General features: G+C 35.5%; 2 protein-coding genes across 3 annotated transcripts; one reads left to right on the plus strand and one right to left on the minus strand.

The window, feature by feature from the left end:
- Nucleotides 1-3,122: 3,122 nt before the first annotated feature.
- On the minus strand, nt 3,123-17,928 carry LOC129269346 (NAD-dependent protein deacetylase sirtuin-7-like). Its single transcript, XM_064105653.1, has 10 exons — nt 17,747-17,928; nt 16,600-16,737; nt 16,043-16,147; nt 15,462-15,538; nt 14,495-14,567; nt 11,992-12,090; nt 11,271-11,507; nt 10,633-10,713; nt 10,250-10,356; nt 3,123-9,689 (listed from the first exon to the last, which is right to left on the minus strand). The coding sequence occupies exons 1-10, from the start codon at nt 17,903-17,905 to the stop codon at nt 9,272-9,274; spliced, it is 1,494 nt and encodes a 497-aa protein (XP_063961723.1). The 5' UTR covers nt 17,906-17,928; the 3' UTR covers nt 3,123-9,271.
- On the plus strand, nt 17,925-26,682 carry LOC129269347 (uncharacterized). Of its 2 annotated transcripts, XR_010294878.1 has the most exons (6): nt 17,925-18,141; nt 20,757-20,850; nt 21,811-21,970; nt 23,004-23,159; nt 24,747-25,202; nt 25,538-26,682. XR_010294878.1 is itself a non-coding variant. In XM_054906840.2 (5 exons), the coding sequence occupies exons 1-5, from the start codon at nt 17,996-17,998 to the stop codon at nt 24,911-24,913; spliced, it is 723 nt and encodes a 240-aa protein (XP_054762815.2). In that variant the 5' UTR covers nt 17,925-17,995; the 3' UTR covers nt 24,914-26,682. The 2 variants fall into 2 exon arrangements, 1 of the variants encoding a protein (XP_054762815.2); XM_054906840.2 differs by having other exon boundaries at nt 24,747-26,682.
- The last annotated feature ends 423 nt before the right edge of the window (nt 26,683-27,105 follow it).

The following is a 27,105-nucleotide window of genomic DNA, read 5'->3' on the forward strand; positions in this document are numbered from 1 at the left end:
TCTGGTGCATACTTTGGGTTGGAAAATTAGAATTGTCTTGGGGCCAAGAACACCCCCCCCCCCCCATTTAAGTTTGTGCCCCCTGTATTACTTTCCATGTGTCAAAAAGGCTAATCAAATGCATGGTATTAATTTATTTTACATGGCAAAGTTTAAATTAATATTTTCCCAATGGCAATGGTTACAGCTTAATTCTGCATAGATGCATGCACTGCATTGTAAATGTTCATTGCATGTAGGAAAACAAATTGGATTTGCTAATTATTTAATATGAACATGCACTTTAATAATTCACAGTGAAATGGACTTAGATTGATGTTGTTCCAAGGACAGTTATATCGACATCAAAGAGCCTTTGCTAATTAAGAGCCTACATGAATGAAATGAGGTGTAACTAGCAGCACCTTTCAAATTAATTAAATTTGAGAATCAATAATTCATTTCCAAAGTAATTAAGTGTAAAATGAATATATTAAAGGTGACCATATTGTACTCTGATTCATAACATTTTACAAGGGTGATCCATCATGTTATCAAGTCCTCGAGTATATTAAAATCAGCTGAACAATAACAGTCACATGTATGATTTTATCATTTCTGTGAAACAGTGATATACATACATTCAAGTGAATTAGCTCCTTGGTGATGTAAGCCTATTCTCCCTGTTGAATTCTATCATATGAATAATAATAATAATAATAAATCTTTATATAGTGCAAATTACAGTTAAAGGGGAATCCAACCCAAATACAAACTTGTTTTTATAAGGAAAAGAAACATCAGACAAGTTGAAAGGTGAAGTTTGAACAATATTGGACAAACAAGAAAGTTATGAATTTTTAAGTGTTAAATATTGGTAATCACTATACCCATGGAGACTTCAAATTGGCCGCATATGTGATGTCATAGTGATGTAAAGCAAGGACTACTCTTACATGTACTCCAATACATATTATGGCTAAAATGTCATTTTCCCCAAAAGTTTTATTTCAAATTATATTTTTCTTTCACGAGGACATAAAACAATATACTACCTGGGTTATATTTAGATTACTGCCCCAGGGGAATGTCTACTAAGTAGAAAACCACAAATCCCTGATAATAAAGTACATTGCCTATGGGAAAGTTGTCATGATTTACTTACCCAGTTGCCAATTTGAAATCTACATAGTATTAGTGATCTCAATTTTAAAGCAGCTATAACTTTTTTATTGCTTGTCCGATTTCTTTCAAACTTTCACCATTCTGTTTAATTTATTTTTCTCCTTCCCAACGCAACATTTTATTGCCAAGGCTGGATTCCCCTTTAAGTCTATTATGAAGTCTGAATATTTCAATTTTATTCATAGAAATGCTTCTAGCAGGTGTCAAGTATATAATGGTAATCAGTGGCAGCACCAGTTGAGGGCTAGGGGGAAATGTCTCTTGGTCAGGTTATATGATAAATAGAAACAAAAATAATAATAATAAGACTGAAACAAATAAATTTGTAAGAAGGCTTTTGATGCCATCTAAGCATTGTATTCAAGCCATATATACAAGTGCTATTTCACTATTCGAATTAGCAAAATTTCTTGCTTGTTGTTTTATGAAACGGTTGATTTCTAACTATGGAGGTAGAGGGCATGGGGCAGCCCCCCCCCCCCTCAATTATGAGACTCTTTGCCTCCGTTTGCCCCATATTGATGCCATTACTGATAGCAATGACATTTCCACAATTCATGAAAACCCAAACCAAGTTTTACATTCCTGGAGAAGAAAAAAGAAAATAATTGTAATGTCATATTTAAGAGAATAAAAATAAATGTTTGTGACATTGCTGACCCACCGATTGGCACACATTGTCAATTGTTTAGTCTGATTTTAATGAAATAAAAACCTGATTTCAGGCTGACAACCTTCCCTGAATTGATTGGTCTAGAACCACTGTTACTATAGTAACTGTCGGATAAAATGGGACTTGTCGAATAAAACATCTGATAAGTCCTTTCATGAAACGCTCCCCAGAAGTGATTTTTTTTAAGGATACTAGGATACATCTTTTTTTTAGGAAGGGGACTTATCTTAATTCAACAAATATAAAATTGTCATTATTTCAGAGAACATTTAATTCTGTAATAAGTTTGTAAGCTATGTGATAAAGTTTACTCTGATGTTCAAATGTTCTTCACTCTCTACCTGTAAAAAAAATTGATTGTATGATTAATCACATATTTCATGAGTGCTAAGGCTACCTGACTCTTTAATCTGAATAAACTTTCAAAATGATGATAGAAAACGGCATGTCAAAATTGTCTTCTATTTCTTCATGTGTGAAATAAAATGGGCAATATAGCTTCTGAATGTCACGCCTGGGTCCCGTCTTACAAAGAGTTACGATTGATCCGTTCAACATCAACTTTATGCAAATCCACCAATGTCATAATTTTCATAATACATAAATACATACATTTCATAATACAGGAAATTTACACAATGTCCTTTGTAAAAACAAAGAGAACAAGACTAAATTTTCAAGAAAACAATGAATGTATGAATATATACAGCATATCTAGAAAACATGTTGAACTAACATTTTAGATGTTGAAGTTGCTGGCCTTCCATAGTTGCAGTTGATCGGATCTATTGCAACTCTTTGTAAGACGGGGCCTAGGAGGATTTAGCCAGCATTTGCCGAGATACAGTAATGACAAGCCACATTCTATAATCCTATTTCTTGTTATCAACAATTGCCATTTGTTAACAACACATTTTAAGAACTAATGTTATCCTATTTCTTGTTTTACTTATGTATCTATGTAGTTTTATTTCAACAGGGGAACCTCATCAGTAATTGAAATACTGTTTTACATGGGGGCCCTGCATAACATAAAAACACATAGAATTACAAACATTTATATATACAAAATAAACAGAAGATAGTAAGAGTAAATAAACAAAGTCTATTGCAATCTCTGCTAGTCAAACTTATTTTCAAATTCTAATGAACAAAATTTTGAAAAACAATCATTGCATCCACTAAAAGAATGCCTTTAAAATAAAATTTGCAATGTTTAGGATCCATAATGAATGATGACATCAAGTATTGACAACAGGATTAACAACACAAATCAAGAACTGAATTCTTCATATCAAGAAATTGATTGCATTATAAAATGGCCTGTATTGTAAACACCAGCATAACCTGGCTAAATCAACCAGCTGTGAACTCCCTTTACTGATGATACATTAAGTTGTTGTGTATCGATACTACATACAAGTTGTTTGTGTATTGATGTTAATATTCAAAATCTTTCATTAAAAAAAACCCCATACATTTCCCACAAGAAAATAATTGTGACATTGTTTCATTATTTCATATTCTTTGGAAAAGATTCAACAACATATATACTCAATAAAAGTTCATGAAGTGTATCTGCTTTTATTGTGCTTTAAGAAATGCTGAAAAATGAAAGACTACACACTTATTTCAACTTCTAATTTTCACAAATTACCACATATTTTCACCAGGTTCAACATAATTTTCACCATGTCTACGTAACTTCAGGAACCTTTTCAAGAGTTAGAACCATATCTTCCACACACAGGAATACTGCAAGGTCCTTTTCATTACAAATAATCGGAGTGCAGGAAAGCTGCAATGAAAAGACGCATAGCATACTTAAAGTAGGATGTGGAACAGTTTATTGACAAGTAGACTGAAGTCTATTCATTAAAAAAAAATGGGTTCCTGTTCTACAATACATTCATTCATTCCTGCTTATTAATGCTATCAGTTGGTGTTTTCAAATACAAAATCGTCCAAAAATATAGTTCTGTGCAAATTAAGGCCTACATGATGTGTGACAAAATGAGGTATCATGTCAGATTTAAAAATATCTGTGACTACAAAAAGTGTGACAATGTGACAATGTTAGCCACATTTATTGCTCTATCTATGCTGGTCCATTTCCTGTTTAATGCACAATGAAATCATGAAGAGAAAGAAGATAAGTCTGTGGTACATGCATTTCATCGATCCTTGTCCAGTATCAGAATCAAGGATTTCACTTTTCACTTGTTTCTAATTCATTCAGCCTCTCTTATATGGCTATAAACTACATGTAACTAATCGATCAGATAACCAACCATCTGACTTTACCAGTGGTAATTCTGGAGTTGGAATACAAAAGACTCGTTACAGACATTGAGAACATTCAACAAACATGTCAAACATTAAAATTATACACAATATACAGTTGACTTTATTTATAGCAAATTTGATCTAATTTGAATGAATTTCCTGAAATAAGTGAAATGTTGCTGTTCTTTGATGAAACCTATTATAGAGATTGTGACATCATAGCAATTTGTCAACCTTCCGTATTTGGCACATGATAGATATCTTTTTTGGAAAGAGCATGAATAGTTTTGATTTTAACCTATGACACCTGACTAGTAGAATGTAAACATTACATAAAAAGAATGTTCCCCGAATCAGAATTCAGTGTCTCAATTTGTTACTTAGTTGCACAATCACCAAACAAAGTTTACTGAAATGGCCGGGTATTGATTGAAGATCGGTGGATATACCATAAATGCAAAACCATGCACACTATTCTAAACGGGGAAGCATCAATCTATCTCTGTAAACTCGTGGTAAGCTCAAGTAATGGTCACTCGTATAGAACCAGTAACTTGGTACAGAATGGTGGTATCACTTGTATGCACGCAGGCTGGAAAAAACCCTTCTCTCATAGTGCTGTCATTCTTTGGAATCAGCTGGATAGTGGTACCCGTAGTGCAGTTTCAAGGCAATCCTTCGCTACATCCTATTGGATAGTGAGAAACCACTAAATTGAAACAACAAACCCTACTTGGTTGGTTCCAGAGAGTGGAAGCAAGCAAGTAAATACAAATTAAATTAATAAGTATATGACCACAGCAAATGTATACTTGCATGTATATATGCATACACACTATATGTGAACATTAATGTTCTACATACACACATATATTTAGGTATGTCTGCATGTATGTATATTCCCTGCAGGTCGGTTGTTTATTTGGTCATTATTTGTAACTCTTATATGTATTTTTCTATTTGCAGGGTCCCCAAGAAAAGCAGAAATTAGTCCACTGACAGGGTTACCCTGTGTAAACAAAACCAAATAAATAAATAAAAATAGATAAAGTGGTTAGTCAAAAGTAAAAAATTGTCCCATCAGCACAATTTGCCGTTTTCACTAAAAAGAGCGTTAGATTTGCAACACAGCTTCTGTGAGGGGGCCATGGAAAAATGTTGCTGATTACTGTAGGAAACCAGGAATACCAGCAGAGCCTAGGAAGCATGGTTTTGCCTGCTCAAAAATGACATTTCTTAACTTAATGCTTTTTTTACACTCCACAAAAACTTGCAGGGACAAGAGTAGGAATAGATACTGCCAAGAGAAGAACCCTTACTAAACTACAATGATAAATTGAGAAATGAGTTGGAATCACTGAACGGTATCACATAGCATGTTGTAGGAAATTATCGCTAATGTGATTCATGGACAGCCTGATGTAAAAGGAGAAAGTAATGTGGTTAATAGAAGTTAAATTAAGGTCCAAAAATCAATCATAAGTCTGGCCTTTAATTGCAAATTTGCACATGAAAGAACTCAACACTCAGCATCAGGTATGGATTACATCATCATTTCAAGACCATGATATTAACAAATTTGGCAAGTTTCATCATAGTCACAAGACCTAACAAGCAATAATGTGTCAATTGAAAAAGCTGGAAAAGGTTATGTCAAACATAAAAAGAACAATTAGTAAGGGAGATATGGCCAAAATCATTATGATCTAGTTTACTAACAGAGGAGGTGAAAATCTGCATGACATGAAAGCAGATGACTTTAACAGATGAGCAGAAGCTTCCCTACATCACACACTGTGATATGCTTACCAAGGTCAGAAGAGTAAACAAGGACGAAGGATAAAGTGGCTACATGTAGGAGATTCCAGGTTCTTCCAGGTGCCCAGTATCAACATTTCTGGTTTACAAATCAGCACTATACTCTGCGCTGGATTGTTTATGGCAGCAACCAAAACATACAGTTCCAGCAGAGGGTGAAATCTACTGCAACTCTCCATTAGGCGTGAACATCCTAGGCAACAAAATTAAGGAAATCACCAAGGCAGCTGGTTGCACAAAGAATTACACAAACCAGAGTCTTCATGCCACAACAGTTATGCCCGGTTGACACTTGCATGCACTTTTGCCCCGCATCAAATGCACGCCAGTGTGTGTCAATACGCGCCAATTAATGGCAGGCATTGACACACATAGTTCATGCATGGCGTGAACTATTCGTAACATATTGCCCCGCCATGTTTGCACACCATTCAACATTGCCAAACGGCAATCATGTTTCAGATATCTTCCAAGGGTAGGGTTTCTAATCTACTTCAGACAATCACTAGCGTAAGATGCTTAATACCGAAGCAGCTAATTTTGAGCAAAGGAAGTGCTTATATGTGGAGGCTGCAGGATTAATAGTCCACCAACAGCAGAGAAGTATTGTTAAGGAGCAGGAACAGGTGAAGGGTAGGAAGAGAAAAACAAGGATGTTCTGGGTGAGAGACTTGCTGTAAAGATGCAACATCCATGGACTTTTTGATCATTTGTTGACAGAATTACAGAGAGGATCACAAGAGCTACAGAAACTATTTGAAGACCACGCCTGATGTCTTTGGAGAGATGGTAGAGAAGTTGACACCTTGTCTTGAGAAAAAAACAACATTTATGACTGAACCATTGGAAGTAGGACTAAAACTTGCTGTCACTGCGATTCTTGGCAACTGGAAATTTGTATGCAACATTACAGTATAGCTTCCGAGTGGAAAAGAGCACAATCTCCAGATTTATTCCAGAAGTATGCAATGTCATAATCGAGGTGTACAAGGAAGAATTCCTCAAATGTCCCAAAACTGAAGAAAAATGGAAGGATGTGGCCCTGAAGTTCAGTTCAAAATGGAACTACCATAATTGTCTGGGTGCTGTTGATGGAAAGCATGTGGCCATTAGGAAGCCACCAAAACCTGGGTCCTTATTTTACAACTGTAAAGATTCCATAGCATCGTCTTTATGACAGTTGCAGACGCGGGATACAAATAACTGTATGTGGATGTTGGAGCAGAAGGTAGCGCCTCAGATGGAGGAACGTGGAAGCACTGCTCCTTGCATGAGGCAGTAGATGACGGAAGAGCAGGATTCCCCCTAGCAGGTTGGAAAATGATGCAAATTTGGCTCGTGTTTCACGCTTGCATCAATTATCGTTAATTAAAGTACTCATTCTGTTTCTGGTTACTAAAAATACTTAGAACGTCCAGTTTTCAGGTTAGAATATCAAAATTTTTCGGCTCGCGCTTTGCACTCGCATTATTCGATCGGTGAGATATGTATCCTATTCACGAGTCACTAACTGCAGTCTTTAACAGGTTCCTTTTCTGGTCCGCAAAAATTTCAGCTCACGCTTAGCGCTTGCGTTAATTCTTTAGTTAGATACACATCTTTTTTCAAGATTACAAAAACTACTCGAAATGTTTACTTTTCATGTCTTTTTTCCATAAAATGTCCAAAAGTTTGAGCTCGTGATTCGCGCTTACAACATCTCTCAAGGATGCCCTTTTAACAATAATTAGCACCATAATTGACAAAAAAGCAAGATTTACAATTTCAGATTTGAATTTTTTTTCATATTTTTTTTTTTAACCTATATATATATATATATATATATATATATATGTCGTATCAGAAATCACTTCAAAAAAGAAAATTCGCTAGACTTTATTACTACAAAACACAAAACTTAAAAAAAAATAATAATCTCATGGTGAAAATATTACCTTTTACTTAAAATGATCATGTGGACTGCATGCGCAACCTCTGCGTGAGGTATGCATGACCCTGTCGTGAACTAGTCGCAAACTGCGTGCTTCTTCCCCGGGGGTGTGCCTACTATTTTTTGCGCCAAGAAATTTATATTTCGACAACACGCAGTGGCATGACTAGGCTGCGCAAAGTTCACAAACAGTTCACAAATTTGTAATGCGTGCCAGGCAGCAATCCACAAGCTGGCATGCATAGTTTACGCAATGGCCTGCATGAGTGCGTGCCCATGCGCAAACTACGCGGGAACCACAAAGCGTGGAAGAGTTAACCAGGCTTTACTGTCCTGGACCGTTCCTGTTTCGCTAACCACAATATCAGTACCGTTACAAGTCACAAATTGGAAAACATCACTAAATCACTATGCCTCTACAAGAAGATTACAGGAAGAAAGAAAAGTGTTGCAGAATCGCTTGAAAAAATGATGCAAGAAAATATAAAAACATCATCTAATGCTGATAACGGCTATGATTTGGAAGGTTTTAACATTACAAATGGCCAAAAGATACTACTCTTCTGAGGCTTGTGTGATAATACTCAATGAATCATCTGCTGAATATGATGAAGATATTAAAAGTCTCACTACAGTCAACGCAGAGATTTTGAGGATGAAACAAACACTGAAGATGAGATATCACCTACACAAGAAACTGTACATCAGCATAGCCAGGTTCCAACAAAAACAAAATGCCGCTCAGGCTTTAATCATAGAAATAGAAGATCATGATTTAATTTCAAATTTATTACTTCATTCTACCAATACAATATATTTGTAAATAACGCAAGGAGTCACAATTGTCCCATATAAAGCAGGGTTCAAAGGGTTATGGGATACGAGAACCACCCTGTGAAAAAGCATGCGGTTTCTCTAAAAGCTTGCAGTTTGATCTAAAGAAGATTAACCCATTGAGCTTGATAGCCAAGCCATCTAAGGATAGGGTCTATGGAAAATGTCACCTATGCAAAAGTTAATCTTTTGCGACATACATTTTCTTTTCAAAAGATTAGGAGTTGTTTTAAAAACAAAATACATATGGGGGCTTAAATACACATAAGAAATTAAGAACATGTAAGAATGTGAAAAGATGTAGAAATTGTTCATTTTAGAAATCCTTTAATTGGCCACTCTGGTGATGAATGAAGTACAAATAAAACAAAAATACCCAAAGCCTTTTGCAAGGTTATACAGACATTGAATCCTGATTTGATATACTACACAAGAAAGGCTTCTTATTATTGAAATATATTCTTCACTATTAAAAAAAAACTGGCAGCAGATAGATTTATTATGTAACCTGAGAATATTCCTTGTTCTGTTCAATTTCACAAATGTTACTCAGGACCAAGGGACAATCAACTCCCTAGTTCGACGCTGGATACTCTTGATCGCCTTCTCCTCTTGCCAACCTTCCTAACCACCTTCTTCCTGCATCCTTTGCCGAACCAGCCTGGCATACTACCCTCGACTTGAACGCTGCCCTCTGGTGATGGCATAGGAATATTCTGTCCCTCCATCTCTTTCTCCTCCTCTGTATCTTCATTGTCCTCGTATTTTTCTAATCCAAGTTCGGATTTAATATTTTCTGAGAGTGGGCTTGATGCGTGTGTGCTCCTAAGGCTGTCTTGTTCAGTCTTGATTAAACTGTCTACACTGTGGTTTGAACTTTCAGAGTCCAATGTTCTAGTCACATCTATAAGGGATTTTGTCACATAGCTGCCCTCTTCATGGGGCTTCAGAGGAGTTGCCATTTTGAAGATCGGATCACTGTTCCTGTAATGAGAATCACCAGACTTCTATAAGACTAAACAAATTATGTCCAAGTAGTGAAAGCTAAGTACTACAAACGATAATTCTTTACGCATTATGGATACTGACATTCGCCTTCCACTTACAATTGGAATATCCAAGCTTGTTTGACAAGAAAAAAGTGATGTGAAGTTCCAACATAGAAATTTCTACAGGCTGAAAACGGTGTCCTGAAATCCATATCTCATGATTACAATGATGGATACTTGAATATTGAATAAATGAAGACCCAGATTTAGGTATGATTTGGCAGGAAGAATTATTCAGAAATCATATAGGTATGGCATAGAAAGTTAACACTCTTGGTTTGATGTTTGTTTTTATGCAAGCTTAAGTACAGACCCCTGAAAATATACATTAAATTGTAAAATCAATTGTAACATTAATCAATGGCAAATAATGCAAATGAAGTTAAAAACAATTGTAAAAACAGATTTTATGTTTACGTCACAGGGCCCTGGTTTCATAATACACATACCCAATGACTTTTCAATGATTTTCTCTGCAATCCATGCCATTCTTACCTTGTATAAAGAGGTATTGAAAGATCTAGGTGTTTCATGAGTAGTAACATCACATCATCACATCGTCCATGGATCTTTAGGGATGCTTGGCTGTCTTTGGGCGTCCACTGAAATGCAGGAAAATTTTGATAAATGATTAGGCTGCAATGTATTTTTGTAGGCCTATGCTTGAGAGCTAATTGCACATTTTTGAGCCATTGTTACAGTTCTTATTATGCTTACTTCAAAGAAAATAGTCATAACATTTCGGGGCGCTATATTTTCGCGTTCAGGAAGTATTATGCAAAGCGTTAAGGAGGCCATAATGGACCCCATTAGGATTAAAACCAACTTGAAATTATGGTGAACTTCAACACGCTTAGGAATGTTTCTTGCCCTCTCACCTGCAAATTGACAATGAATAACTTTGGTCTCTGACTCTTTGGTCGGTCTGTGTTCCAAAGGCACTGGTATCTTCTTAGAACCTGGAAAGACAATAATTTACCTCTGGTTTAATAACAAACTAACTGAGCTGCACAAATTTCTGAAAATCATTGACAGAGAAGCATGCTCCCATTCTATTCACTGCAACACTAGAGTGATTGATAAAATAATTTTGTTCACTTTATAATCCATGTATGCCATTGTAGTACAGTAATGACCTGACACTTGAACAACACCTTTATTTTAATAAATCAAGAGTTGCAACTTAGTCATACAAAGGTTATTAAGTAAAATCAAATGCATATAGTAAATGGTCTATGATTACAGTTCCGATTTATAGTCAGGACATGCACATCAGAGGAATCATCATCACCTCGTGTGGTAAGCCAATGACATTTGTGAAGTTAGGCAATGAAAGTGCACTATCTTGAGGTTTGTGAAGGAGCTCTCTACAAACGCTTTATACTTGAAACATGACACTAATACCTACAGACTGGATCCCAAACACAATATAGAATCAGTTCCCTCTGTAGCATCCATTGCACCGGGCCAGTTTAAGGGTTTGTCTACCACTCCCTTCTCACCAAAGTGCATTTACCTTTAGACTGGATCCCAAACACAGTATAGCATCTGCATCCTCAGCAGCATCCATGGCACCAGACCAGTTTAAGGGTTTGTCTACCACTCCCTTCTCCCCAAAGTGAACTATGGTGTCTCTTAGAGGTTCCTTGCACTTGTGGCAGTCCCGACTTGTCTTATGCCTCCGGAGCGATGTCTGTTCTGTAACATCAAACAGTCGCACGTATTGCCTCTCTGGCTCACATTCTGTGCAAACCTACAAATGAAAAGATGGAACATTCTAAAGACATCAAATTACTTCATAAGAAAATAGTTGACAGGAATATCATAGTTGTCAAGGGAAGTTAAACAAAAAAATAGAAACTAATCAATTTATGAAACAAATGTAATAAGAAATTAATATTTGACGATATATTTGCATATATAACAAATGAAATATAAACATTTTCAAATGCTTCCCACTGATTGACAAAAACTAGACATTATGCTTAGCTCAAGTAATCCAAGAAGTCACTCCCAATCAAATCAAGCATAGCTAGGAATATTGAGCAAAAACACAATTTCTTCTTGTAAAATATTGTGCCTGAACATGGTAAAATGTAGACAATAATAATATTTCATTACCCAGGGTGCACTATACTGCATTATTATAGAGTGCTTTAGGGACTTCTGATATAGCAAGTATATGAGTGATTTATACATTGTATGATGTAAAGCTGGTATAATGATCAACAGCATACCTCAATGTACATATTTCCATGGAGCTCAGATAACCTATCCGGAGGAACCCCACTCCTCAAGTGAAGACCATCACAGTTCTGGGATACAATGTGCTTCACCTGTAACAGGGTTGATACAAAAATAAATCAATGTTCAGCATTCATCAATGTTATGAATGTTGATTGTTAGGACCGTATTCTCAATTCAGGTTTAACTTAGGCCATGATCTATCTCTGTGTTAAAATTATGGGGAGCCAAAATTATCAAAACTTTGTTTACATTATATATTTCTAATATTTAATGTGCTCATTTGTTATGTTTTTATGATGAATAAAATTGTTTTAGTTACTACTTCCTAGTAGTTCTGAATTATTTGAGTGTCAATTAAGCTGATAAATTGAATCTGTAGGCCTACCTTCAGAGAATGTGTCACAATTGGCTATCCATTGTTAAACCTCAACTTTATACCAGAGTTTACATTAAACCTGATTTCAGAATTTGGGCCTCAGTGTTTGTGTTAATGTTGGTGTTACTTAATTACTTATGCAAAACTTTAGCATGACTTTACACACAACTTAACATGACAGAATTGAATTAAATCAAATTTATTAGCAACCTGGCATCCACAATGCTGGCATTTTTCTTCCAATGGATTAAAATTTACTTAAAGTGGATTTCATGTACACAACAAAAATGGATATAGCTATATAGATCACACTTTTAAAAAAGGCCATAGATGAAAAACACAGGTCTAGTAACATGATAAGGTCCTTTTACAAGATACCCCTCTGAAATTTTTGACAACTGTTAACATGATTTGGGACTTTTATCATATACCCTTCTGATTTTTTTTAAACTGGTAACATGATAATAAAGGGGCTTTTACGAGATACCACTCTGACATTGTTGACAAATAGACAACTTTGCATTTTAATTACTACAAGAATTTAAATCTGAAAGTTTAATATTGGATTTAAACTTTATCAAATGAAAATCAAAATGATTGATAATCTGTTTTGGCACCAAAGAACAGGTCATCGGGCATGTGTAAAGTTGTATGTGACGCTCCCAATTATGCCAAACCATTGGATAGCCAAAAGCTATAAAGGGCTGTACCGACTGCATAGAAATGTAAGCCCTATTAGAGCATTAATATCAGGCCCAGTCACACTTTCCGGATTGTGGATAAAATGTTGATCCAAGATGTAAATAACCCGTTAATAAGACATCAGGTATTGCTGCGACATTACCGGTTGTAACAGGGGCCTCTGTCAATCATGACATACCAATAAATCAATTAATAAAAAAAATAAGAAAAATCAATGAATGAATACATGCGGATTAGTCTCTGGACTTTAAAAGAGAGGGTTGTGGCTTGAATCCCAGCCATGGCATGATTCCCTTTAGCAAGAAATTGATCCACAATGTCCTGAACTCAAACAATGTGAGGTTAATGGGTACTTGCATGAATTTATTCCTTGAAACGCAGAGCATGTGACAGCTGCTCTGCTTAAGTCAAGGTAATTATGCCGCATTACTGTAGAGCGCAAAGAGATTTCTGTTAAAGTAAGTGATACGCACTATACAAACATGTATGATTATCATAATTATAATAATATATACATTAATTCATGAAGTCATTAATCCACTGATAAAAAAATTCAATATGAGAAGTAATACTAATTTAACCCTCAATCTCCCGGGGTATTTTGATTCTTGTCAATCCCGGGGGGGGGGGCCATTATGGCCCCCCCTTAAGATCTCGGCCGCCGATTGCGCGAGCGACGCAAAAATTTGCACACTGGTAGTGTGCAATGTAATCTGCAAGGCTGTATGGTAAAATTTTCCAAAATAATGAGATTTTATTTTATATGAATTAATTATGCTAATTTATGCATAAATCATACTTTTTGCTATAATTCACTAAATAAAGCTCCTAGAATGCTAATTTTTGGTAAAAAAATTCTTTGTAGCAATCTTAACAATCGCAATTAAAAAAACTTCGGTTCGGAAATCAATTTCTTATGTATTTTATTGTTTTATGAATTTCTTATGTATTTCTTTGTTTTTTTACTTTTTGTTTTTTATTGTTTTTTCAATGGAAATCATTCCAGACTTAGTTCTGATCATAAACAAGGCAAAATTAATTCAGTTTAATCAGTAAAACTAGAAATAATGATACATTTATGAATTTTGGCTAAATACACAATTTGCATTGGATTTGTACATGAAATCACGTTTATGAGCAATTTTGGGTCTGACATGCACTTACATAATGTTGCGTAATGTCGTAACCGTATACCCGGGCGTCACAAATTTGGTCTCAAAATTTGCGCGAGACTTGAAAGTAAAAAGTCAGTGAGCGGCGAGGTCAAAAAAATTTGCGCAGCAGATATATCGCGAAAATTGTCAAGGGGGGGGCCATTATGGCCCCCCCCCCCGGGAGAATTAGGGTTAACAAAGTGAATGCATGGATGAATAAATCATTATTGTAGTCATATAAGATTGGTATTAAGAGCTTACCATGCCTTCTTCCACCAGCTTGGCTAGAGCCATGTGAGTAAGGGTTGGATCTGCATCCACCAAAGAGCTGTTCCTGACAAACAAAACAGAAAGTAAGAAAGCTTTCTCAGCTACGAATTCAACACATGAAATAATAACAATCAAAATAATAATGTTGAATTTCACTATATATTCCAATGAGTGTATCCTGATGATCACATTCTGTAAACTGTTCAGATGTGTGTGCATAGTAATGACAACAATCAACACAAACATTATTTCTTAATTAGGCAATGTCGAAAAGCGATATACAATCCCAATCTATGATAATTAGAGCTTGATTCGAATACAATGAAATACATGGCCTTAATTAGCCTTGGATGTTTATATGCCCTTGCTTCTCTTCCCCATTTAGTATAAACAATTTTTTGGACATGTTTGGCATCACATGACTTAAACACAGTTTTAAACCATGGTTTTGATTATTAGAATTCTGAAAATGGCCAGGAAAAATCCTTTGGTGTCAAATTCATATCAAGCCAGATAAATAGCAGCATTACAGATTTATGTTTAGTATTTGGTGTTAATTGGTGTAGTGAATTATTTGGTGTAAAAACTAATGAGGTTTATCTTATGGTGTCAATTTGTGAAGTGTATAAGGTGTTAATTTGTGAAGTGTAGGCCTATTGTGTAATTAGTGAAGTGTGTTTGTGGTTTCAATTTGTGAAGTGTATGTGTAATTGGTTAAGAGGATTATATGGGGTTAATTTGTAAATTGCCTTATATGCAATTGGTGAAGTATGTCATATGGTGTTTCAAGTGTGTCAATTTGTGAAGGTGTAATTAGTGAAGAGTAAGCACTTTATTAGTGAAGTATATTATATGTTGTTTTAAGTGTACTGTATGGTGTCAATTTATAGTGTATAGTACTATAATGATTGGTGCAGTTCACAGAGTAAAAATATAAAAGAAAATACTGTTGTCTTACTGAAGTGAACTCCCTTTCCCTTGTTGAAGTAATGTCCATACTCCATTTGGTCCTCTGTAGTCGGGGATAGAGGCTGCCTGCCAAAATCATAATAAATTACACAAGAGGTTCAACACGCATGAAAAATTTGCCTAGAACAGATATATTCATGCTAAACAAAAACTGTACAAAATGAAAAGAAATTGAATATCACTCTTTTATGGATAATATGCTTTTCCACATAACTAATCATCATTTAGTCATATAGTGTTTTCTTTTTCAGATTTAGCCCCCTCCCTTGAAGGGTAAAAACATACACTTCTTTTCTATCTACTTATTCAAATCTTATTATTGGAGAAAACCTACCACTGCAGAGAGCCCATCTCCTAGACAAAATAAAATTATCAGAAAGCCACAATGTAACTCACATGGGTGGGCTATACGGCTATACATGTAAATGTGTTATGTATAGCCCCTACTTTTTATTTTTTAGGAAAACAGTCTGCTTAGAATGTACAATTTGGTTCTGTAATAAGGCCAATTTTGACACCTATCTTGCCCACCTCTTGTTGGATATCAAAACTTCTACCATCATTACTCACTGTACTAATTCCAGCTCCTGTGTAGATGACCAGGTTTTCTGCATGCTTTACTGCTTCTGCAAGCTCTGAAACCTTGATTTCTAGTTCTTCAGCAGAATCTTGAATCTTTGTAGAAAAAAAAATGTTAACTATTTCAAAGGGTCTCTTTAAAAAAAAAAGATCTGAAAGGGGGTGCTACATATCTAAAAATTCGAAAATTGAATCATGTAAAATTGGAATGGTACATACTCAAATATAATCATTAACCCTTTACAAAATCTCTCTCGAGGCTTTAATCATTACCCATACCAGTCCTTACACTCTAATTCCATCCATGTAGATTTTCAAACCTCTATACCTGATGATATAGGTCAAATCGACTTCTAGGGACTTTGGGTAAAAAATTCATCATGACCTCCAGCTGTAAAGAGTTCATTCATGACCTCCAGCTGTACACCAAGCTTAAAAACATAGTTTAAAAACATAAACCAGACAATGCCATGTGTTGACATTGGGATCTATTTCAGTTATTCAAGTCATTTCAGTATTTCAACCAGGGTTGACCAATGTCTCCATACCTCTTGCGATTTCTGACGATTAAGCTCCCTCAGTTGCGCCCTCTTTTCCAGAACCTTGACAACCTTTTTGTTTTGTTTGATGATGCATTCCTCCTCTGAACTCCTATCAGCCTGGTTCTTCTTCAGGATTGCCCTTACCTGGGATGATAATAAATTATTTCAATGTGAATTTTAAGCTGACCAACCGATTCAGGACAAACTGACCGAATTTGTGAACTGCCTCGATTGTGTTAGCTTTTGCGTCTGCTCCGAGAAAATCCGAACTTCTCGACAAGCATCAAGAAATCGCCAGTTTGCAAGCAGAGGTATCCAAATAAGTCTAATATGACATCAACCGAATTTATGGCATTTTAACCTCCATCTGATACAATTATCTTACCTTTGTAAGTGATTTATTTTCTAAAGCTTTGCGAAACGATCATGCACAAATTAAGCCTTTAGTTTAAGGTCACACTTTTTTATGACACATTTTCAGCCGAGCACGCACTAGTCGATCGTCATGGAATTTTGAGATCGCGATACCGGCGAAAGAAACACTTCGCCTACTTTATAATTCCGTCAAGCTAATTTGACTTTGGAATTGAATCTTGCCTTCCGTTTCGTATTTATGATTTTGATTAATGTAGTGTGAACTGTGAGAATTTTTTTGATTGAAAATAAACTTCATGATAAAAAAATGTGCGCAAATTATGGTCACCCCATCATACTGTATTAACTATTACCGAACATGTATTTTCTGTGGGAAAAGTTGAGAAATCAACAAAATGACAGTGCTAGTTATTATATCTTTATTTTTACTTTGAGGCCTGAGCCTCCGAGTCCGAGGCCCGTCAAGTTCAACTTCAAGTTCAACATGTTCAACAAACTTGAAAATGTGTTTTTGACCATTTTTCTTCATCGTTTTATTCAATCAAGTTCCCTTTGGAAGGATGTTGCAAGGTTTTAAGCATATTGAATTTTTTTTCGGATGCGTAAATGCGCGCGTTCATTCACTTTTGTCTAGAGGCTCGAGTGAGTCCGAGACTTGACAATCATGTGCGAGAAATTACGAGACCCCACACAGATGTTAACGAATGGGGCATGTGTCACGGGGAAAATTTGCTTTGCATAACTCACATTGATATTCTTTTCTATTTCACACCCTTACCTGACTTTCCTTTTCTTTCGCTTTATGTTTTTTGTAAAGGGCGGTCGTATGAGAAACTTTCCGACATTTTCTTGCTGGTCTATCTATTGCTAAAGACGATTTTCCAGACATTCCTCCGCTCAATTTGACCAACGGCGCGCAACTGAAATTTTCGATCATTTCAAAATAAGTCAACGAGACAAATTACGCACAAAAAGTAAGGAGCTAGTGCATACTGCATTTAAAATCTGAGACCTGTCGCATTAAGCTATGTCTGCAACCACCAATTTCTTCAAGACGGCTTCTGCTGAGGAATGGACAAAAGTTCTTAAACTCTACAACCATGTCTTGAATCTCAAGGCTTCTAAGATCCAGAAACCTGGTGGGAGCAAGAATTTGCTGGACCTTGACAAGTGGTAAAACGGGGTCGAGCGTCGAGGACTGAATCATCATCATCATGATTCACTGAGTGACAACACACAAATCAGATATCTGCTGATGATGATTTCCAGTCAGTCATCAGTCATGACAAGGGATATGGCCTGACGAACATGACGATTAGTTCTTATTAAGTTAGTTAGTGGTTGGGATATGAAATAGACTTTTGTTTCTATCAATTATCATAGTCAGCTAGGAATACAAAACAATTTTGATAATGAAGCCACACTGAAAAGTGTCAGCATAAAACAGGCTAATTTAGGGGAAAATATGGCACATTTTTTCGGGGAAGTTCAGGCTACTAGAAAAATGTGATCTGAATTGATTATTAACTTGTGTTTGGCATGTATGGAAAGAGAAAACTCGGGGGCTTCTTTTGACAGTAAGGACAAGTTTATATGGTCATTTTAAATAAGGATTTAGAGATAAATTGCAAACCCTTATTTTTGTGTGTGTTGAGATTGCCATTTCTCCATGCGTTTTCTATGGGAAAATGAAATTTCTGTTTTGCACAATTTTGTTCACTTTGTCGCAATTTTTCATTGTGATCTGGTTTTCAAATCTTTATAAAAATCATACCATCAGAAAGAGCATAAAAAATCCTATTGGACTCGATCTTTATGGACAAGTTTTTGGCATTAATAATAGATTTATAACAGCTCTCGGAAGCTAAAAATTTGGATTTGTGTGTGTCCATTTCTTAACTACACAGTCTATGGCAGAGAAATGCTGAAAATTTACCTAATTTCATTCTTCTTTTTTGAAGCCAATAATTGGATTTTTTTCAAAAATGTTACATTTCTGTCAGTCTGAAGGTCATTTCTCTTCAAATTCACAAAGAAAATGTGATATTTTCTTGAAATAAGAAAAATATTTTTTTTCTCCAGACACCCTATTAATAATAGACCTCTAAAATATAGTTTTGAATTAATGGCTTACCTTTAGAATCCAATGTCATGAATCAATTACAGATCTATGTGATATGATGGTGTGTGTGATGCCTCATTCGAAGACTAAATCCTTGCTCTCATAATCGATTATGACATTGGATTGTAAAGTTACTCCATAGTAATCCTCTAACAAATGTGTGAAATTAAACCGTATGAGAACCAAGAAAGAATTTTGAAAGATGAGCCAAAAAAAAGCCTAAAAAGTATCAGCGTGAGGCAGGCCTGATGCAGGAGTATCATTGTTGCCTATATATAGACCTATATCTGTTTCAAAGACACATTCTTCGGCTATTTTATGAATGTAATCCTTTCATCCCAGGCCTGTCTTGAATGGGGTTCGGTAAATTTACTAGGCATTTGCAGTCTGCAACCACCATATCGGTTCTCTTTGTTGAGTCTATAGATTATTAGCCATTTGCAATGTAGACAGTGATATTATCACTATTAATAACAGTTATGAGGCCCTAATGATAAATGCAAAACAATGATTTTTATATAAAACGAACAATAATACAGCTAGGTGATTGTGGTGATAAAGTGCCCTCTAAGATTTTTATTGTGGTGCAACAGTACAAGCACTTAAGGCTTGCAAAGTGCTTTTGCACAACATTGTAAATAACCAAGATCCATGCATGGCCATTAACAAGCTATTGTTTCATGTGAAAGGTCAACAATATTCTTGCCAGAATTTATTCAAGGAATAAAGGACCCATACTAATTTATAACCCTTGTGATGATGATGATGATCGATGGAAGTGATAATCAGGGGCGGATCCACAATTTCCAAAGGGGGGGACACATTTTTTCCCCAAGGAAAAATTTGACAAGCAAAAAAAAAAGGTTCTCCAAAAAAAAAAAGGATTTTTCATCCACGAAAAAATTTGACAAGCAAAAAAAAATCTTCACATTCAAATTTTAATCGTTCCTCTGAAAAGGAGGGAGGGGCACGGGCTGGCTTTGCCCCCCCCCCCTGGATCCCCCAGTGGGATAATGATAACAGTATTGATTATCAAAGGGGAATCAAACCCAAATAAAAAAAGTTTTCCTTAGAAGAGAAAGAAAAGCAGTTATATTTCAAAATTCAAATGATATTTTTCTTTAATGATGAGATTTTTAATGTGCTACCTTGGTTACATTTTTTTCACCTTGGTTATTTATTTTTATTACTGCCCTGGCACGGGAATAGGTACTTGGATTAAATTACAAATCCCTGATAATTAAGTGCATGGCCTATGGGAAGTTGTCCCTGCCACTTGTTATAATTTACTTATTCAGTTAATTTGAAATGTAATAGTCTTAGGGATATTGATTTTAAAACAGTTATAACTTTCTTATTACTTGCTCCATTTCTTACAAACTTTTACCAGTACTCTTTTACTTGTTTTTCTCCTCTCTCACATATTTTTATGACGAAGGTTAGATTTCCCTTTAATGATAATGATAATTATAATGAATAAAGATATAGCTAACATCAATGATGATGATATTGATGTTGATAATGGTAACATCAAATTTATAATAGGACAATAATTTATGTACAGTGTAGTCATTGTAATCATACAATTGTAGGTCTTACAGATTATACTCTGGCATTCTTTTTTAACTGACAAGTGAGTTATTGTCGTTGTTGTTGTTGTATACAGGTTTCAAACAGAACTTTCACAGTCAATACAAGGAAGGAAAGAAAGATACATCACACATGAGGAGTTAACAAAGCTTATGAAGTGGAAATTGAGTGTAAGTAAATTCTGTTACATTTACCAGGGATTGGAGACTTGGTGGCCCGTATTCTGAACTCGGGTTTAAATTAAACCCTGGTTTAAAGTTGTGGTTAAACTATGGAGAGCCAATTGGGGGACAAATCCCTAACGGTACAGTATATATTCCATTTATCAAATCATATGACACCCAAGTTGTTCATAATTGTCTGGGAATGATAACTGAAGTATTTTTCTTCATTATGAGAGCAAAAGAAAAAGAAATAGTAAACATGAGAAATATACAATATAAACAGATTTATTAAATTTGGCTTCCCATAATTTTAGCACAGAGTAGACCGTAGTCTAAGTTAAACCTGACTTCAGAATACGGGCCATTGGTTGGAAGGCACTTCTGCACTTTGGGTTATAGGATAACTCCCCAGCCCAATGCAAACTCTCCCAGAAGGACACTTTGCTATACTATATACTAGGCTGATGACTATTGGGTCCCAAGTACAACTGTTTTCCTTGTTTTTACATATAATTATTTCTGCTTTCGTGATATGAATTCTTCCAAACCACTACACCTGGATTTAGTGCGGCAAATATCAGTTGATGCCTTGTAGTTGTTTATAAACAGGGCCCTAAGTACAGAAAGAGACTTGTCCCTGGGACCTCAAGTTATGCTGTATGCTTAAGGATTTACATAAAGGAATTATATTGTTTGTTGCTGTTGTTGTTTGTGGGTTTTTGTTTCTTTTTTTTTTGCTGCTTTTGTTGCAATAACTAAAGAACCGCTTTGATATTTAAAGTGCATAGAATCATTACATTTGAGGTTATCCTTTATAGTAGCATCAAAACATTCTAATCGAACAAAGTATTCAAAGCTCAGGGGCTAGCCGCTAGCTAGAAACACCTATAGCTTGCTCCTCTATTTTGTTTTTTATCAGAATTTTCTGATGTCACTCATATTCTCAATTTTCTCTCGTTTCACCAGAGAGGAAAGTTCCGACCCAGATTGACTGAAATGGTCCAGACCAACAGCCCAGACCTTGTTGAGAAGTCTAGCCGACAAGCCTTCAAGAAGTTACCCAACGTGGGTGCTGCCATCAAAGAGTTGATTGTGCTAAAGGCAGTTGGTCCAGCAACAGCATCAGGTGGGTGTTTCATAAAGCTGTTTGTAAGTTAAAGTGATTGGTTAACTTTGGTTTGACTTTTAAAAAATCTGAGCTAGAAGGTCACACTTGTTACCTGTGTCTGTGATATGTTACAAAAATGAAGTCCAGAAAAAATTGCGTTCGAAAATAATTATTTAGTGCTTCAAAAATTGAAATATAAAGTGACCGAAAACATCATCTTAATTTCATCCCAAATGTGTACTATTTAGGCGTCTATAAGACGCCTATATATTTACAAAATCGGGGTTTGCCTTGTAGTTTTAGCTTTTCATTCTCAATAATGGTTGTTTTCAGGGTTTATTAGTTCTAATACATGCACTTGTACACATGTTTCATCTTGGTTTGAGAATTTTTTTAATCGGCTGCTCAGTAGTTAAACAATACCTTTAAGAACGCCTGGTGATCCTTTCTTATGGCAAATGGTATATTCATTAGAGATGGTTTTGCGCGTAAGGATCACCAGTCGTTCTTAAAGTCACTCTTAACTTACGAACAGCTTTATGAAACGGCCCCCAGGTATATCCCTAGTCCCCTGGATACTGTACGTTACAGTTCAAGGTAGAATCCTTGCTTGATGGGGGGTGGGTCTGCTCAAGGATCAGTGATGTTTGCACCTTTGCTCATCCTAACATCTCAAAATTAGTCCTTATAAGTAGTTTTATCAAAATCACGTTGCTGTTATTTTATTTTCAATGCTTTTATCTTCATTTTCAGTGTAGAGGGGTCACTATACAAACGGTATCAAATAATTGGATTTCCATGTTCAGGGTAGAAATGTTTGCCTGGTTGTGACGCCATTTAAAGTTTCAAAGCGTAGATCTTGTCATTTAGGTTGCATTTTAGATACATGAAGCATCAACCGGGGGTGTACTTGAGTCTATTGTATTGCAGTTGATTTAAATGTTGAGCAATATTACTTATTCCTATCCAAATGATTTAGCTGCTATAACAATCATTAACTTATGGAATATTAATTCATTTCAATTCTTTTCTTTTCTTTTTTTCTTGTCAGCCGTCTTAGCAGCAGGAGCCCCTGAACATGCCCCATTCATGGCAGATGAAAGTATGTTGCCTATTCCAGGCCTGTCCCCACTGGCTTACACTGAAGCTGCTTATAAAAGATATGCAGTAGAGGTTCAAGACTGTGTGAAGAGACTCAAAAAGGAAGGTAATGTACAATGGGAAGGAGATTGTGGAAAGAGAATGAATTTGAACAGTTAAAATCCCATGTGGATAGGGTGGATAGTTGACCAGTGGTATAAATGTTGCAGTGGGCTGAGATTTTAATAATGTGATGTTGTGTTCTGTAAAAAAAAAATTAAGTGGTTGAAGTGAGTGAGCTGAAAATTCGTATTTTTTTAATTGAATTTTTTGTCTCACCGGCATAGCAGAGTGAGACTATAGGCGCCGCTTTTCCGACGGCGGCGTCAACACCAAATCTTAACCGAAGGTTAAGTTTTTGAAATGACAGCATAACTTAGAAAGTATATGGACCCAGTTCATGAAACTTGGCCATAAGATTAATCAAGTATTACTGAACATCCTGCCTGAGTTTCAGGTCACATGACCAAGGTCAAATGTAATAGGGTCAATGAACTTTAATAGACCATGTTGGGGGAATCAACATCAAAATCTTAACCTAAGGCTAAGTTTTTGAAATGTCATCATAACTTAGAAAATATATGGACCTAGTTCATGAAACTTGGACATAAGGTTAATCAAGTATTACTGAACATCCTGCTTGAGTTTCAGGTCACATGACCTGATGACCAAGGTCTAAGGTCATTTAAGGTCAATGAACTTTGGCCATGTTGGGGGTATTTGTTGAATTACCATCATATCCCTGTAAGTGTTTTGGTCTAGTTCATAAAATGTGGAAATAAGAGTAACCAAGTATCATTTAACACCTTGTGCGAGTTTCAGGTCACATGACCAAGGTCAAAGGTCAATGGACTTTGGCCATATTGGGGGTATTTGTTGAATTACCATCATGACTCTGTAAGTATATTGGTCTAGTTCATAAAACTTGGACATAAGAGTCATCAAATATCACTGAACATTTCATGCGAGTTTCAGGTCACATGACCAAAGTCAAAGGTCATTGAACTTTGGCCATTTTAGAGGTTATTATTAGATTGCTGTCATTACTTTCAAAGTATATAGATATAGTGTATAAAATGTGGATATAGGGGTAATCAAGTATCACTGACAAGTTTTAGGTCACATGATCAAGGTCAAATGTCAATGAATGTAGTATTGTATCATTATATGAATGGTGTTTTTTGTGAATGATTATTTTATATTAGTTTTCAAAGTCAGCACTGCTGTTATTTTGAATCGCGTGATGCAGGTGAGACCGCCAGAGGCGTTCCACTTGTTTTTTCTACAAATCTTAGTACTTACAATGTACATTACTACCATGTAAAACATTGCTCTTAATCTAAATTTTGCCATTTCCTTATATTTCATCTGGAAATATGTATTCAAGCTTTTCTGTCTCCGCTCACTGGACATTTCCTATATTGTGCCATCTAATGTCGTGTTCACTGCCTATTCAACCTTGAATTATGTAATGTACCACCAAACAGTATGTTATATCTCCTCTTATAATTACTTTTTGTAGACTTCTGATTTGTTTTAATATGTACTTGAAACCACTGCATGTTTTACTTATTGGAGGAACTATATCCTGTTGTCTTCAATGAAGGCTCACCAATAATTTCAGATTTTTCATTTTAACATTCTTGCTGTCCAGATCCCTCCGGAGAGTGGACCCCGCATAAAGTGGAACTGGCCCTATGGACCCATTACATGGCTTGTAAGCTAGACCCCTCTGTACTCGAAACCAAAAATGGACCATCTAACAAGAGGAAGAGCACTGGAGATGGAGATGGGGATGAAGAAAAACCTAGAAAGAAATAAAATATTTGTTCCCATGGTCCTGCTTCAAAACATTCCCACAGTATCTAATCATGGTTACAATGCTGCTATAGGGGGATCTAAATTGTTACTTGCTTGTGTTAAAGCATTTTAACAGTACTTTGTACCTTGTATCTTAGTACGAACCCCACTCCGCGTGTTTCAGTTGCCTTCTGCAAGGAACTAATGCTGAGCAATGTTCCCTGCAGAAAGACCTGGGCCCCATTTCATAAAAGTTGTTACAATTTAAAGCTACTGAAATTCATCGATTTGATTGGCTGATAGTAAACTTGTAAAAAAATTGTGTATTTGTTATTGTAACAAGTCTTTATAAATCGGGACCCTGGTCCTGTCTTCTGTTGGCTTAAACCATCAGGGGGGTGTTTCACAAAGATTTAATTATGACTTAGAGTCGCACTTAAATGCCTAGTTGTGCGAGGTATAAAAGCCATGACCGCATTGGTGAGATCATGTAAAGAGGACGCGCACTATTGTATATTGATCAATTAGATTGCACGTTGCATTTAAGATACGCGTCGGCATTTAAGTGCGATTTAAGTCATACTTAAATCTTTGTGAAACACCCCCCTGGGCCTGTTAACAGAAAGGTTTACAATTAAACACAAGTATAAAAGAATGATTCCTGGTCAGTGTTTTAAATAAATGAACCTGATTAGCCAATAGTCATTAAGTATTGATTGTAAACCTTTATTTACATAGCCCTAGAATCATGATAGTGATGAATTTTACCAAAAAAATCTGTCTTTGTGAAAAAAAAAAGCATGAGATTTGTTTGGCTTCAAAGATAATTCATGATCAGTGGATTTTTCCCCCTCCAAATTTCTGACTTGTTCTTCAGTCAGTATTGAGTGCATCAAACAAAGATCAATAATTCAGAATGTTGCCAAATAATGAACATTTTGATGTGCCATGTGATTCACCCTTTTCTCTTGTCGGGTCTCTATACTAAAAGTCCTAATGGTCGTTTTGTGATAGAGGATCGCATATAACACTTCAGTACTATGAGCTCCATAGCACAAATATATACTATGTATTCAATGAGCCTTGTTGAAGTATTATGAATAATGATGACAGTTTGAACATGTCACAACAGGGAATCACACCAGTTATATTTTATAAGATCTTATGTATACCAAGCTTCAAATGTACATGTTTTTATTTGCTTTGATATCTCTAGAGTTTTTTTCATGAGAAATAATTGTTCTTTTGAATATTTTTTCTCATTTTTATAGCAAATTCCAAATATATCAAAAAATTATGCAAAATTTGATCTTCATTTGAAAATGCATTTACTACATGTATTTACTTTGGGTGTGAATTCAAGTCAGTATTATCTTCATAGAATTTATTTTGCTGCTGTTAAAATGTCTTTCCTAGAATGTTTGTCTTCCAATTTGTTCTGAAATACTGTGCTTTAAAACATTTCATCGTCATTCAACAAGCATTAAGTTGCATTAAAGTGGGAGGAAGAATTTTGAGAGTGGACACTATACCTGGAAACAGTACAAAATTTGATTTTCAAATGCATGTTGAAATGGTATTTAAATAATGTGAATAATTCCAATGTTAACAATTTGCACTGTTTTGAACACAAACAGAACGTCGTCTTTTACTCAGTGTTCCAGGTAATGCCAGATGCAAATAAGAAAATAAAACTTTTCAAATGAAATATGTTTCTTGTGAAGCAGAACAAATATTTAATATTTAATCATGCCTTAATAAATGATTGAAACATGGTTAAAAAAAACATATCTTGAAGAATATATTAATTTTATTCATGCCCAACAAAGTTGATGTATGGGTAAATAGTATCTTAGGGTGGTTCTGTTTTGCTCAATTTGTGTTGTAGGAAATTGTTTAATAGTGAAAGAACTAAAATCACAAGGAAAACAAGAGAAAGAGAGATGGATAGGTAGATAGGTAGGTAGAGAGAGCGAGAGGAGACTGAAAGAGGCGACCGGGGAATATATAGTGAAAGTAACAGACAAAGTTTAAAACAGAAATCATATTATGTAGGCTATGTAAACAAAAAATAGAGGTAGTAGGTTTACCTGAGAAAAATCTAATTGCATGATTTACCGATTCTTGGGTTTTTTTTGGGGGGGTGCTTAAATTTCCATGTGGAGACAGATTATGCTAATTTAATCAATATGCTGGGATATTATTTTCAATTT

Source organism: Lytechinus pictus, chromosome 10, assembly GCF_037042905.1.
Source record: "Lytechinus pictus isolate F3 Inbred chromosome 10, Lp3.0, whole genome shotgun sequence".
NCBI classification, from domain to species: Eukaryota; Metazoa; Echinodermata; class Echinoidea; order Temnopleuroida; family Toxopneustidae; genus Lytechinus; species Lytechinus pictus.